Source organism: Marmota marmota, unplaced genomic scaffold (genome assembly GCF_001458135.2).
Source record: "Marmota marmota marmota unplaced genomic scaffold, marMar, whole genome shotgun sequence".
NCBI classification, from domain to species: domain Eukaryota; kingdom Metazoa; phylum Chordata; class Mammalia; order Rodentia; family Sciuridae; genus Marmota; species Marmota marmota.
The window spans coordinates 3,568,956-3,585,140 of record NW_026000261.1 but is presented as its reverse complement, the minus strand read 5'-3'; the positions used below and the strand labels follow the sequence as shown (position 1 = coordinate 3,585,140).

The 16,185-nt window shown below is 35.4% G+C and overlaps 1 protein-coding gene across 12 annotated transcripts in view; it reads left to right on the top strand.

Moving 5' to 3' along the window:
* Alg13 (ALG13 UDP-N-acetylglucosaminyltransferase subunit) overlaps positions 1–16,185 on the top strand; it is a 79,827-nt gene that overhangs the window by 32,944 nt on the left and 30,698 nt on the right. For 10 of the 12 annotated variants that reach the window (XM_048796918.1, XM_048796919.1, XM_048796917.1 and 7 more), the window contains 12 exons: positions 1,104–1,176; positions 4,865–4,946; positions 5,360–5,522; positions 6,596–6,671; positions 8,110–8,218; positions 10,062–10,126; positions 10,447–10,547; positions 11,531–11,652; positions 12,911–13,157; positions 13,581–13,694; positions 13,880–14,036; positions 14,929–15,049. In XM_048796918.1, coding sequence (XP_048652875.1) covers positions 1,104–1,176; positions 4,865–4,946; positions 5,360–5,522; positions 6,596–6,671; positions 8,110–8,218; positions 10,062–10,126; positions 10,447–10,547; positions 11,531–11,652; positions 12,911–13,157; positions 13,581–13,694; positions 13,880–14,036; positions 14,929–15,049 — 1,430 coding nt within the window. Of the gene's footprint in view, positions 1–1,103; positions 1,177–4,864; positions 4,947–5,359; positions 5,523–6,595; positions 6,672–8,109; positions 8,219–10,061; positions 10,127–10,446; positions 10,548–11,530; positions 11,653–12,910; positions 13,158–13,580; positions 13,695–13,879; positions 14,037–14,928; positions 15,050–16,185 lie in introns of those variants that run through there. The other 2 variants (XM_048796920.1, XR_007344902.1) reach the window with 2 other exon arrangements.

Genomic DNA, 16,185 nt, shown 5'->3' with positions numbered 1-16,185 from the left:
GGAAATCTTGTTCATTTGTCTGATCTGTGTAAGACTTCTTAGAGTTCTTAGGATGGTAATATGGTATATTCTTTTGTAGAAACAGAATTTTCTTCTTATGAGGACTTGTTCAAGTCAGTGTTTTGTGGCCTGCTCATTTGTAATTAAATCCAGTGAAAAGTATAGAGAAGGCATTGGGCAAGTAGTTAATTGGTTGTCACTTTAAAATCAGAAGTTCACTTTTAAATTGTTCTTCTATTTTGTATGTCCTATGAGCTAAGAATGATTGTTAAGATATTTTAAATGATTAAAAATCAAAAGACTGTTTCAAGGCATATGGAAATTATATGAAATTCAAAGTTGCATAAAGCCTATTGGAACAGTCATGCGTATTCACGTGTGCATTGCTTCTGGCTAATTACAGCTACAAAAACAAAATTGAATAAAGCACATGGCATGTAAAAGCTGAAATGTTTTATTATTTGGCCTTTTATCCCCCAAATTTCTTAACCCCCACTTTTTTTTCCAGTATTGAGGAATGAACCCAGGGACACTCTACCACTGAGAGACATCTTTAGCCCTTCTTTGTTGTGTTTTGTGCTGGAGAATCAAACCCAGGGCAAAGAGCTTGCCAGGCAAGCGCCTTATCACAGAGCCACATTCCCAGCCTGTCCTTAGCCCTTTTAATTTAATTTTTATGTTCACACAGGGTCTCCTAAATTGACAAGGTTACCTTCCCACTTGGGATTCCCCTCCCTCTGCTTCCTGAGTAGCTGGGATTACGGGTGTGAGCCACCATGCCTAGTTTAACCCCACTTTTTAAATAAAGGAGAGCTCCCCAAATTCACATACATACACTTGATAATTTGTCTTCTTTATTTCTTCTCACCAAAACTAAGATATATTTAGGAAAACCCATAGGACCTTAGGTGTGATTAGCTGGTTACCTTGGATTAGCATCATTTAGTCTTTTTGGATTATTTTAAAGCCTAAAAATCAAACTGAACATGTGGATTATTTTATATGAATAAGGTAGGCAGTTTAAAAGCACAAATCCTTTTTCTTATAACTATCTCTTTCATATGCCAAATTATCTTACCTGTCTTTGTTTTCTATCCATGTAGTCGGGACTTCATTCTTTATCGCCATCCTGGAAAGCCACCAACTTGTATCACGGAAAATGGCTATGAAGACAAGGTAAGAAGATGAGTAAATGTCAACTCAAAAGAAATTGAATAATGCTGCTGGATTATGACATATTAAGAAATAATCTTTTTAAAAGTAATTAATGAAAAAATACAATGTACATGAGAAAATTCTATGCTTTCAGCCTTTTCCTTGCCAATCAGTCATCCCCAGTGGTTTTAGCTACTATTCTAAGCTGATCTGTTCTTGTTACTCTAAAAACCTTGACTGATTCCTTATGGACCACAGAATAAGGCTCAAATTCTGAAAGTAGGCATTTAGTATCTTAAGGTACCAAACCTCATTTCCAATTCCATTGTCTTCCATGCTTAGTTATACAATTTTTCTAGATAATTTAGCTTTCATGCTTTCTTTTCCTTTGTACTTCAAGTGTCAGTTCCTTTAATAACTTCCCCAACTCTCCTGGAGTTGCTTTCTTCATTTTTGTTCCCCTAGCCATTTTGCCAGTATTTATTGTATTATTTGTATTCATACCATTTCTCTCATATAGTCTAAAAGTTTCTTGAGGGTGGAGATAAGGTTCTACTGCCCAGTAAAATACATGGAAAATAGCAGGAGGTAGTTTTCTTGTTTGAGAACACTCAATATAAAAATTGTTTTTTCAGCCTATACATTTCCTTTCAAGAAGGTTTTAGGAAAAAACTTTTATATTATTTGATCAGTGGGTGTAGGACTACCCAATATTTGAGTTCATTTTATGCCATGAAGCAAAATTCATGCAACATATTAACTATGATGATGGTAAGAAAAGACTAGACACTGGAAGAATTTTAAGGATGCTTTTATAGTAATCTAGGCAAAAGACCTGGACTAAGTGCTATTAGGAATAGAGAAGAATAGTGGGAGATAACTTTGAAGGTAATTATAAAATGGGACATTAACTTGTTTTACCAATAGCCACTATCTAATTTGTTTAGCAAACATTAAGCCCTAGAATATAACAAATACTTTTTTGGCTTTTTAAAAAAATATGTATTTTTTAATTATAGGTGGACACAATACCTTTATTTTATTTTTATGTGGTGCTGAGGATAGAAACCCAGTGTGTCACGCTTGCTAGGAGAGTGCTCTACCTCTGAGCCACAACCCCAGCCCACTGTTTTGGCTTTTAAGGATACTAAAACTAAATAACTGTAATGAAGGCTTTGTCTTTCAAGGGCTTAAGGGACTATGAAGATAGACATGGAAATAATTAATTACAGTGAAGTGATAGTTTATAATAAATGTAAAATGGCACAAAATAAAAAAGACCTCTCTGCTAGAGGGGTTTAGAAGGCTTCATGTTGAACTCAGACAATGATTCCATCAAATGTGAAGGATAGGCTATTCAGAGGAAACCCCGTATGCAAAGGCATGGAGGAAATAGGAGACCCTTTGGGACTTTAGTAGTTGTGGGGAGGGCGATGCTGAAAAGATAGGTTATAGTTATGTATTAAGGAGTGGAGTAAGCCATGCCAAAGAATTTGTCTCTTCATTCTAAAAAATAGTTGATTGAAGCTCTTTTTCCAACACAGCTTTTCAAGTTTTGAAGATTTTCAAACATTCAGATAAGTTGAAAGAATTTTATAGTGAACATTCATATACCTACCATCCCCTAAAGCCTTTTGACATTTTAATATCCTTATTTTATCATACATCCATCTCTCTGTCCATTCACCAATCCAGCTTACTTTTTGATCATTTTTAAAAATTCTTTAGTTATACATGACAGTAGAATGTATTTTGACATACCATACATACATGGAGTATAACTTCCCATTCCTGTGGTTGTACATGATGTGGAGTTTCCTTGGTCGTGTATTTACATATAAACATAGGAAAGTTATGCCACATTCATTCTACTGTTTTTCCCATTCCCATCTCCACTTTTCCCCCCCAGTTGCCCTCCTGTCCAATCCGGTGAATCTCCACTGCCCCCGTCCCCTGCGATTGTGAGACAGTATCTTCATATCAGAGAGAACATTGTATCTTTGTTTTCTGGGGGATTGGCTTATTTCACTTAGTATGATAGTCTCGTTCCATTCATTTACTGGCAAATGCCATAATTTCATTCTTTATTTATGGCTGAGTAATAATTTTTGATCACTTTTAAGTAAATTTCAGACATCACTACTCTTTTTATTTTTTAAATTTGTTTTAATTAGTTATACATGACAGTAGAATGCATTTATGCACTTTGATATACATAGATGGTATATAATTTCTCATTTTTCTGAGTGTACATGTTGCAGAATCATTGGTCATGCAGTCACACACACACACACACACACACACACACACACATATACACACACATATACATACAGTAATAATGACAGTTTCATTCTACTGTCTTTCCTATCCCCACATCTCCTCCCCTCCCTTCCCATCACTTCCCTCTACCTAATCTAAGGTAATGCTATTCTTCTCTAGTGCCCGCCACCTTATTGTTAATTAGCACCATATATTAGAGAAAACATACAGTGACATAGCCACATCAATGTTTATAGCAGCTCAATTCAAATAGCTAAACTATAGAACCAACCTAGGTGTCTCTCAATAGATGAATGGATAAAGAAAATGAGATATATTTATATACACACACACACATACATACATACATACTCACACTCAATGGGATATGGGATATTACTCAGCTTTAAAGAAGAGTAAAATTATGGAATTTGCCAGTAAATGGTTCAAGTTGGAGAATATCATGCTAAGTGAAATAAGCCAATCCTACAAAACCAAAGGCCAAATATTTTCTCTAATATGCAGATGCTAATTGACATCACTACTTTTAACCGTGAATCGTAATTGAAAGTTTTTAGGGGAAGGTGTGATATAATCAGAGTTGTTTGAGGAAGGGGAGTGTTAGTTTTTGTATTTTAACAACTGTGTAGAGCATTGCCTGAGGTGAGATTTGTATATTTAGATCTTTGCCAGGTAATGCTCAGCCCATTTTTATTTTGCTATAGGGTTTGTCCGAATTGCCCAGGCTGGTCTCAAACTTGGAATTTTGTCTCCTCTTTCCGAGCTGTGGGGATTATAGGCATGTGTTGCCACCTGGAAACAAGCATGACTTTTGAGTTTTGTTTTTTTTTTTTAAACCAAGGATTGAAGGAATTAGCTAAGAAGTTAACCCCTCAATTTTGTAGTCATCTCGGTGTCTTTCCAAGAGAGACATGAAAAAGTTTCTCTAGCAGTATTCCTCCTATATAATGTATTGATATATTGCTGTTGTAGATAGCTTTTGAATGAATCCCATCAAGTCCCTTTCCTCCCTAAGTCTGAACTTGAGATTTGATGTAATTTCTCTAGTTATTCATAGAAGTTAGGATGGTATTTTTGATTTTTTTTTTTTTTAGGCATTTTGTTATTTTCAGTGACTCAGTTTGTAATTGTTACCATCTTATTAAAAATGTGCAGATCAGGACTTACTTGGTGTATTAAAGGAATGTGACCAAGGCTCACAGAGGAACTTCATTAGTGATTTTATTTTTGACATTTAAAAGTCGCGGTCAAGAAAATATCTTTTAGGAATAACTAGCATTTACTTTTTCATTTTTAAAGTCATTTTAAAAATTAATATATTCATTTAGATTATCAATTACTGATAAAACAATTTCTGGTTGGTTATCTAGTAAATTTCATAACTGTAAGATGTAACCTTAACTTTGTTATGTGTGTTTTTCTTCAGATTCTTCTCTGCTCTTCAAGTAATGGTCATTATGATTCTGTGTACTCAAAACAATTTCAATCAAGTGCAGCCATTTGTCAGGGTATGTGAAATCTTCATAAATATTTGGGTGTGATTTCACACAATTTGTTGCTAGTATTTAAGTTGCTGGATTTGTTGTTTATGTTTAACTGGGGATTGAACCATGGGACACTTTACCACTGAGCAATATCCCCAGTCCATTTTTAGAGACAGGGTCTAATTAAGTTGCTGAGATTGACTTTGAACTTGAAAATTCCCTGCCTAAGTCTCCCAAGTCACTACAGGCATGCGCCACTGTGCCTGGCTGTTGCTAGTCTTTAATTTGAGGGATCCGCTACATATAGCTTAAAAAAACAAAACAAAAAAAAAAAAAACTTGTTGGTATCTATAGAATTTGTATGCTGGATTGTGACTTTTCACACTTATAAAAATGTCACATTTTGACAACTGAAGTTTTGGTCCTTTTTTTTTCAGCTATATTGTATGAAATTCTCTATAAAGATGTCTTTGTTGTGGATGAAGAAGCATTGAAAACTGCAGTTGAGGTATTTCGAAGTGGTTCCAAAAGGAACAGAAACATTGCTGTGACTGGAAGTGAGAATGCCTGTATTGATTACAAGAATTCAACTGAGGATAGGTAATAATGGAAAAGGGACTGTTACATAATAATCATGTTTCTGTGCATCATGATTTGAAAGTGGAAGGGACCTGGCAAGTTTATCACTTAAATTACATATGTACACAAACATACCTGTATATGTATGTTTAGGATATACATTTCTTTTAATGAGGAGAGAGAAGTTTTACTAAAAAGATAAACGTTGTTAGATGCTCAGACTTTGGAGTTTCTATTCAAGTCATCCATTTTATTTTATTTTTTAAACATTTCTTTTAGTTGTACACAATGCCTTTATTTATTTTTATTTATTTATTTTTATGTGGTGCTGAGGATCGAACCCAGGGCCTCGCATGCACCAGGCAAGCGCTCTACCGCTGAGCCACAACACCAGCCCCTCATGATCCATTTTAAAAAAAAAATTTTTTTTAGTTGTTGTCGGACACAATACCTTTATTTATTTTTATGTGGTGCTAAGGATCGAACCTGGGCCTCGCACCTGCTAGGCAAGTGCTCTACCACTGAGCCACAACCCCAGCCCATGGTCCTTTTTTTTTTTTTTACTGGAAGAGACTTTAGAGTTAGCATATGATTCTCAAACTTTAATTGTGTAAGAATTATTCAGAGTGTTTATTATGCAATTTCCTGGACCTAACTTCACTTCACAAAATTTGAGGTCAGAGGGTCTAGGAATCTAGTTTTCAAAAAATAATTACACCCAAATATTTTGGTATAGGTAGGCTGTGGATCATTATTTCAAAATGATAACTGAGGTTGAATGCTTACTTCACATATACATCTAGCTCATAGAAAAATCTCTTGGGCTAAGGGAAGTTTTAGGAGTTTTTCAGTGTCTGCCTCTGGTATACAGTAGGAGTGTAGATTATGTACTTCTGAGGAAGCAGCTGTTATTAAATAAATTTAGCCAAAAACTTTGGGGTTTAGAAAACAAAGTGGGTATTGAGTGAAAACTTACTTGCTTCATTTTTTAGAACTGAGCTGATTTACCACTAGGTGGTAGTATAGTCATTAGACATGAGACCAGTAACTGCTGCATTTATATAAAGTTCTTTGCTCTAAATCTTTTCAATTAGGACTGATGAGTGGGGTGCTTCCTGCAAGGCTGAAAATACACTAGAGAGCCATAATCAAGAAACAGAAGAATCAAAGGTTTGATATTTTCTAAGGCAAAGAATTTTCATAATCTAGTCAATGTAACCTAAAATTATTAAGATCAGATGATCTGTTCTAATTATTATGGGGCTGAGAGAGGAGTTGGTCATGTTTTCTTGTGTGAAAGTGCTACCTATTTGAAAATGTAAAATGTGTGTTTTCTCTGAATTTTTATTCTTATGAAATTTAAAAATTTTGAAAACAAACTCTGGATATTTGAAAAACTTAAGAAGCTTTTGTTTTTAAGCTAAAACAAAATTACAAACAATATATTAGTCTTCTGATGCTAAGGTTTAGTTTTTGTTTTCATTGAAGAAAATTATGCCTTTTCTATTCTTGAAACTAGGTGCTAATCAGTCTCTTAATTTGGATAAACAAATTTTATGATCTATGGGCCTCAAGTAAGTTTTCAGTTGAGACTTGCTAAATAGGGCATATACTGTTACAGTAATCTGTGTGTGCCTCAAATGCTGGTAATTTTGGAACACTTTTTAATATGATGAAATCTTAGGAAAACAGGAGAAAATGGTATTCTTTTGGAAATTTTAACAGAAGTTGACCAAAATAAACTTGGCATTAGCATGTGATTTTTAGGATACAGAAACATTTCTGTATATCAAGATAACATTTGTTGACTAGCACAGATTGAATTTTTTATGGACAAAATACCTTTATTTTTATGTGATGCTGAGGACTGAACTCAGTGCCTCACAGATGCTAGGGCAAGCACTCACTCTACCACTGAGGTACAATCCCAGCCTGGGATAGTTTTTTTTTTTTTTTTTAAGAGACTTTTTAATGTAGCATTTCTTTTAAATAATACTGGATTCTCAAACAGTTTTAGATTTTTCCAACATGAATAGTAATTTTCGACCAACAGCCTTGCCATATGTCAGACTGATTTTGGGGGGTTGGGAGGTACCAGGGATTGAACTCGGGGGCATTCAATCACTGAGCCACAACCCTGGCCCTATTTTGTATTTTATTTAGAGACACGGTCTCACTGAGTTGCTTAGCACCTCACTTTTTTTTTTTTATTGTTGTTGAGGCTGGCTTTGAACTGGCGATTCTCCTGTCTCGGCCTCCTGAGCCACTGGGTTTACAGGCATGTGCCATTGTGCCCAGCCAGACTGAATTTTTTAATCCTGGTCTACATTGCATTGGTTTATGAGTGTCCTGAGTTGTTGGCTGTTCCAGACAATATTTCCCTTTTGCCATCTTAAAACTTAGATTATTTGAACTGTTAGACTCCTGATATTAAAAGCATGGCGAAATTCATTGTCTTTTTTCTTGTTTTAATTAAGAAGGGAAGGGAGGCAATGTGCATAGTTTTAAAAAAGAAGAAATGAAGAGGGAAGAATGAAGCTTCCCTCTTCACAGAAGGAGGATATAAGCTAGGGATGGTGAGTCTATAGCTTGATTATTTGTGTTTTAGTCTCCAGAAAATCCATCGAAGATGCTCTTCCCCTATAAAGTGCTCAAAGCCTTGGATCCAGAAATCTATCGTAATGTAGAATTTGATGTTTGGTTGGACAGCAGAAAAGGTAATGAAACATCAACAGAATACTTACTCATTACTGCTTCAGGAGAATAATTTTCAATTTGTTTCTTATAAGAGACATTTCATCATACTGTTGAAAAAATAACGCAGCATGGTACCTTTAATCTTATTCATATGATTTAAATCTCAAGGAGGAAACAAATTGGTTTAGAAGTTGGTTAGATCTTTGGGGAGGGATCTTTTAGGGTCTAATGCTTAGCTGGAACTTAAAACTGTGCAAAGAATATTTGGAGATAGATATTTGATAACTTGTAACCAGAAACATTTAGTGACTGGGAGTAAGCTCATCTGAAATTTAAAGAGTTGAGAACCACCCTCAATGAAAGATGAATAGATCAGACCTGTATATCAGATCTGATTCACCAGCTATTTTTGATCCATGAGCTAATAAGAATGGCATTTAAATTTTTAAATTTTTTTTAAAAAAATGTTATTTGTTCTTTTTAGTTATACATGACAGTAGAATCCATTTTGAAATATTTAAACAAACATGGAATATATCTTATTAGGATCCCAGTCTTGTAGATACACACGATTTTCAGATTCACTGTGGTATATTCATACATGTACACAGTAAAGTTATTTCAGATTCATTTCACTGTCTTTCCTATTCCTATCCTCCCTCCCTTCTCTTCATTCCCCTTTGTCCAATCAACTGAACTTCTTTGACACCCCTCACCCTTGCCTTATTGTGGGTTAGCATCCACATATCAGAACATTTAATCTTTGGGTTTTTGGGATTGGCTTATTCACTTAGCATAATAGTCTCTAGATCCATCCATTTTCTGGAAAAATGTCATAAAGTAATTCTTTTCTATGGCTGAGTAATAGTCCATCGTGAATATGAACCACATTTTCTTTATACAGTCATCTTGATGGGCATCTAGGTTGGTTTCATATGTTAGCTATTGTGAATTGTGCTGCTGTAAATATTGGTGTTGCAGGTTTGCTGTAGTATGCTGTTTTAAAGTCCTTTGGATATATACAGAGGGTCTTTACATTTTTATTTTATTTAAAAAAATTTTAGATGTTGATGGACCTTTATTTCATTTATTTATATGCAGTTCTGAGAATCGAACCCAGTGCCTCACACATGGTAGGCAAGGGCTCTACCACGGAGCCACAACCCCAGCCCCTACATTTTTAAATGGTAGGAAAAAACACAGTATATTGTGCTACACATGAAACTTATATAAAATTTAAATTTGATTGTACATAAATTAGGTCTACAACAGATTTGAGTAGTTCTAACAGTCTGTATAGTCCATGAAATCTAAAATAGTTAATCTTAGACTCTTTACAGAAATTCTCCAACCCTTGAAATAGGTAATTGGTTCTCTCTCCTTGTGACTGAATTGATCAAACTAAAACTTAAAATACTGACTTCAGCATAAGCCTTTAACATTGAACTCATTGAACCTCAGTGATCCTAGGTGTAGTGTAGTTAATTAGAATGATGTTAAGCCTGGTCCTAATGTAGTAAGTTGTTTAAAAAAAACTTTTTTGGGAAAAGCTGCATAGTATTACTTTCAGATTGTACCTTTTTAGTGTTTGACCAATGAGATTACAAACTCCCAGTGTTCACCTACTTATGTTTTAAATCATAAAACTTTTCTGGCCAAGTTGCTATAAATTTACCACAGGAATAACCCATTAAGATTGATAAAATGGCTTTTGGGGACTTTCCCCCTAGATTTTACCTTTTAGTGGTAACATTGTCAAAAGTACCATGGTAAAAGTGAATTAGGACATTAAATGATGTTAAGTAAAGTAGGAAAGGGACCAGTTCAGTTGAATTTTAATCTTTTTTTTTCTTTTAATAATAGAACTTCAAAAATCTGAGTACATGGAGTATGCTGGGAGACAGTATTATCTGGGAGACAAGTGTCAGGTTAGTTTCATCTTTAAAGAATCAATGATTTATTCTTCTAAGATTGTGCTTTTAGTCATTATTATGAGCAAAATAAGATTTATTACACAATGCTAGAAAAAAATGTTTGTGTTAAATTCTAATTATATAGGCTTTTGTGGTGATTAGATAAAATGATGTTCTATGTGCCTCCTTCATTGTCCCAGATTGTCAATGTCAATTCTTTTAAAAATGTAGACATTGAATTCTGTTTCGGGGACAAGTGATAATTTTGTATTGCAGGAGCAAGACCTATAAATAAACACTGAACTAGGTGTATTATCATGACTTTTGTTTTTCAGGTTCGCTTGGAATCAAGTGGGAAATATTATAATGCTCATATTCAAGAAGTTGGAAATGAGAATAACTCTGTAACAGTATTTATTGAAGAATTGGCAGAAAAGTAAGAAATAATAATTTGTTAAATTACTAAGATCTTTGGCTCCTGATTCAGCTTTTTTATAATATTAAATTGAAAGTTATGAGGATGTTAGTAGGAGAACCAGATTCATATCTGGTACTGCCCTTATTATCTTGAACTTTAAAGCATTGCTGAAGTGTGAAATCTCAATATAGGTATCACTTATGGGTAAAAGTTTCCAAATCATGTCATTGTCTTGTTACTAGAATTTTTAACAGTTTGGATGGCAAACCATTTTTCCAATTATGTTTTCTAAGTTTTTGCCAGTATTCAAGATAAACTAGTCCAATCCTTTTCAAATTTTACCTGGAGGACTTCTGAAAACACAGATTTGAGCCCAATCCCCTTAGTTTCTGATTGAGTAAGTCTGGGGTGGAGCCCCCAAATTGGAACTTTTAACAAGTTTCCAGGTGATGCTATTAGTCAACTTTAAGAGCCTTTAAACGATGTTGACCTAACAAACAAAAAACCTCAGCAGCTGAAAACAATAAAATTCATTTTTCTCATTTAGCATGTTCATGATGAATCAATAAAGGAAGACCCAGGCTCACAAAGGCTCTGTTTTGACACATACATCCATAATCGCAGGCAGGGAAAATAGTGAGAACATGACAGATCACTTACTGGTCCTTAAAACATCTTAAAATTTTATGACCAAAGTAAGTCAATGGAGTGGGGAAACTGGATCCTCCTTTAAGGAGGGGTAGCAAATATTTGTGAATTAATTCTGTCTACCAGTTTGTGTTGTAGACAGTGATGATAATACAAACAGCTGTGAAATTTTACAAACTACTCTGTGGTTTTTTAACCGAAAAGGAAAAAACAAAAAGCAACCAAACCTATGTAGGGAAGCTAGTATCAACAGGTTTAAAATATACTTGAAAATGAAGTAGGAGTGGGGTTTATATACTGAATTAGAGTTAAGTCTGTTGCAGTGGTTTCATGGTGGTATCTTTAACTTTAAGGCATGTTGTTCCACTGGCTGACTTAAAACCAGTTACACAAGTGACACCTGTTTCTTCCTGGAATGCCATTCGGAAAGGAAGAGGTTACCAGAAAATATCTGGAGGCTTTGTCCCAGAAATGGGTTTGTACGCTTAAGGTTTTCTTTTATTTCCCCCATTTTGTAGCCTTCCCCCCGTTTTTTTTACTTACCTGTGTTGTACTTTTGTTAAGGTATATCATATGTCCTGTTGTAGCATAGGGTTTCGTAACCTCCTCACTATTGGTGTTTTGGGATGGTGTAAAGGGGTCTGTCCTGTGAACGGCAAGATGATCCCTAGCTTCTGTTCACTGGATGCCAGTAGCACTTCTGCCTAGTTCTGACAACTAAAATGTCTCCAGACATTACCAAATGTATCCTGAAGAAGGGAGTGACTAAATTGTCCCAGAATGAGAAACCACTATTCTAATGGTAACCATAAGCTGGTATAGATTTTAGGCTCTAAAACTTGAGGGGAAAATATTTTTCAAAGAACGAGCAAAATACCTCCTAAATAGCCAGTAGTTGGGCAGAGTGGCACATCCCTGTAGTCCTGGTGACTTGAGAGGCTGTAGCAGGAGGATCACAATTTTGTGGCCACCCTTGGCAGCTTAGTGAGACTGTCTCACAATAAAAAATAGAAAGGATTGGAGGTATAGCTTAGTTTAGAGTTCTTACCCACTATGCATGAGGCCCTGGTTCAATCCCTAGTATCACCCCCCCCACCACCAAAAAAAGCAGCTAGAGATATTAAGGATACTTTCTTTGAAAACAGTAATAAGGGGCTGGGATTGTGGCTCAGTGATAGAGCACTCATCTTATGAGTGTGAGGCACTGGGTTTGATCCTCAGCACCACGTAAAAATAATAAATAAAGGCATTGTGTCCATCTACAGCTAAAAAAATATTAAAAATAGTAATAGTGATGCAGGGGACTGGATGACTTAATGTTTTGATGACAGAATCTACCTGTACTAAAGGTGCTCAAATACCTATTGATACAGAAATTATCTGTTGGTTTTGCTCTTCCAAGTGGAGTATCTAGTGCATCCATGTAAAATACAAAAATTCCCTCCATCTATTTTGGGGGGCGGGGGGTACTGGAGATTGAACCCAGGGGCACTTAACCATTGAGGCACATCTCCAGCCCTTTTGTATTTTATTTTAGAGACAGGGTCTCACTAAGTTGCTGAACTCACGATCCTCCTGCTTCAGCCTCCTGAGCTGCTGGGAATACAGGCATGTGTCATGATACCCAGCAATCCATTTGCTTTGTTAAGAAAAACTCTTGAGAATTTAAGGCAGTGTGGGAACACTGGACCTTTTGCTTTGGTTATGAAATTTGTTACTTTTTTGCCTAAAAGCCATGTCGGAGATGGACATGAAGCAACGGAAGAAATTGTTCAAGAAAGTTCGAGGGAAAGAGGTTTATATGACTATGGCATATAGCAAGGGAGGCTCCCTCATCGCACCCAGGCTTCAGCATGAGATGCGTTATGGGCACGAACCTCCACTTCACTACTCACAGACAGGAGGCGATGGTTTATCCGATGAACATTTTCATTCTCCGAATTCCTCTCAGAGACAAGGTCGGGGATATGGGATGCCCAGGTGAGACTTAACTGACTTTCATGATAATGTCTTTATTTAGATCTTGGAAATAATTACTAGACATAATTACAATAGAATTGAAAAGTTCCTTAGTAGTCTGAGTATCTTTTATACTCTTTGCCTAAAGAGCATAGAACTGATGTATACTTAAATTCTTGTCAAATGAGTTCGTTTGCATATTTGCATTCTCATAGTCTAAGGAAATGTAAAGCAGAGGAATCGATGCTCAAAGATAGAATGCCATCAAAATGAGTATCCATGTGATACATGGTATTGTATCCATTAATATTGGGTAGGCCTGATACCAATATTAAGAATAGCAAAGCAGCTCTTGAATATTTTCAGAAAGATGTGATGATTCTATTTAATAGAGACTGAGGAGTCCGAGTAAAGAGTTCTGTTTTCCTTTCCCTTCATTTTTAGGGATTCACCTCGCTTTCTAAACAGGCACAACATGCCGGGCCCTAAAGTTAGTTTTTACCCTGGCCCAGGTAAAAGGTGCTGCCAGAGCTATGATAACTTCTCCTATAGATCTCGGTAAGTATTATAAGTGTTAGGAGTCAGAAAAAATGGTAAGTGTAGTTTCATTGCTGAGCAATGATAATATGGACTGATCTTTAAGTGTCAACTTTGAAATGTTTCGATTGTTACTTAGAAATCACGAACAAATTACCTACCATATTTTATCACATTTCCCTTTTTTATTTTCTGAACTACGCAAGTTCATTTAGACGTAGTCACCGCCAGATGCGTTGTATGAATAAGGAGTGCCAGTATGCCTTTGTCCCAGTGAATGGGCAGATACCCAGTGGCTTGGAAGAAACTATTACATTTTATGAAGTTGAAGAAGGAGGAGAGACTGCTTATCCAACTGTACCTGTAAGTAATCAAAGCTTCACTTAAAAAGCTAATTACTAGTTGGGGTTGTGGCTTGTGGCACAGTGTTTGCCTAGCATGTGTGAGGCACTGGGTTCAATCCTCAATACCACATTAAAAATAAAGTGATTATGTCCATCTACAACTAGAAGTATTTTTAAAAACTTGTTTTTCCTTTTTTTTAAAAAAAGTAAATCAAATGTATAAATTTTAACATTTTTCTATAAACAATAAACGCCTTCTTCAAAACCATGAGCTTTCATCTTAGAGCCTTTTTTTTTGGTACCAGGATTGCACTCAGGGGCACTCAACCACTGAGCTGCTTCCTCAGCTTTGTTTTTGTATTTTATTTCATTTAGGAACATAGACTCACTGAGTTGCTTAGCACCTCGCTGTTGCTAAGGCTGGCTTTGAACTTTCAATCCTCCTGCCTCAGTCTCCTGAGCTGGATTACAGGCATGCACCACCATGCCTGGCTCATCTTAGAGTTTTTAAAGATGTGTGATGAAATTTTTTAAAAAGTTATTATTAAATAAGGGGTAGAGGTAGACAATCTTACCCCTATATATTGGCTAATATTGTTTTTTTTTAAATTTTTTTAGACATTGATGGTCCTTTATTTTGTTCATTTATTTATATGCATTGCTGAGAATTGAACCCAGTGCCTCACACATGCTAGACAAGCACTCTACCACTGAGCTGCAACCCCAGCTCCAATATTTTGTTTCCTTCATCATTACTTCACATATTTTTATTCTGAAAAGTACAATTTTAAAACATTTACTTAGAGACTTTTTTATAACAGCAATTCACAGTGTTAGTTTCTTTAAAAATATCCCTCTAGTTTTTTTCTGACTAATGAAAGTGCATGTGTATATGTCTGTCTTTGGTATAGAACCATGGAGGTCCTGCTACAATGGTTCCTGCTGCTTCGGGATACTGCGTTGCAAGACGGGGACATAGCTCAGGCAAACAGACTTTCAATTCAGAGGAGGGCAATGTTCAGACTGACAGTGGTGAGTCAATTATTGTCAAATACTTTTTAAAAGATGATTCTATGGTATTAGCACATCAAGGCTATGAAGTAGACCACAGGTTTGGTTTTGAGTTTGAAAGAATTCAAAGTTATTATCTCAGCTTGCTGGTTTTTCAAAGATGTCCTCAAAAGGTATTATTTCTCAAAAGAACAGACTTCTGTTTAAATAAGCCACTGTAGTGTTATAAATCATTTTCGGCTTTCTGCATAGGTCTTTGATTTAGAGTTATGATTTGGTGAGTTATCAATGGAAAATATCTATTCCTTATTAGTAAGGTGCTATTTTTTAAATTTATTTTTATGTGGTGCTGAGGATTGAACCCAGTGCCTTACGCATGCTAGGCAAGCACTCTGCTACTGAGCTATAGCCCCAGCCCAGTAAAGTGCTATTTATAGTTGTTCTCATCATTTGTATATGTTAGCCTTTTCATTTGACTAGTTTTTATTTTACAAGACTACTGCAAAATAACTTCTTCACCCATAGAAATCTATCCGTATAAACACAATGACGCCATTCATTTTAATAAGTAATTATGTTTATAATTTAATGTAGTTCTTACTGTATCCTCCTGAGGAATGTGGTATTCCTGTTTTATATATGAGGAAATTGAGGTTCAGAGGTAAATGATATGGCCAAGGTCATACCTTTGGTAAATGGCGGATATATAACTTTTTGTAACAGCTTTATAATTTATATACCATTCAATTACCCTTTTAAAGTGTAAGGTTCTGTGATTTTTACTATATTCAAACTTCACAGTTAATTTTAGGACATTTTTATTATCCCCAATAGAATCTATATCACTAGGGCCCACTCCTCATTTACTACCAAACCCTCAGCCCTTGACTATCACCAGTAATGTTTCCTATCTCTATGGATTTCACCTATTCTGGACATTTCATATAAACAGAATCATATATTATGTGGTCCTTTGTGATTGACAGAGATGGGTCCATGTCTAAAGTTGTATATTTGTACCCTTAACATACCTTCCACTGTGGATTGTGTTTATTTTTTTACCATTTACTATTAAGTGATATCTGTCTCCTGGAAGAATTCTGGATGATTGGGGTTTGTGGTATTTGAATGACTTGATTATATTAATTAGGTTCCTT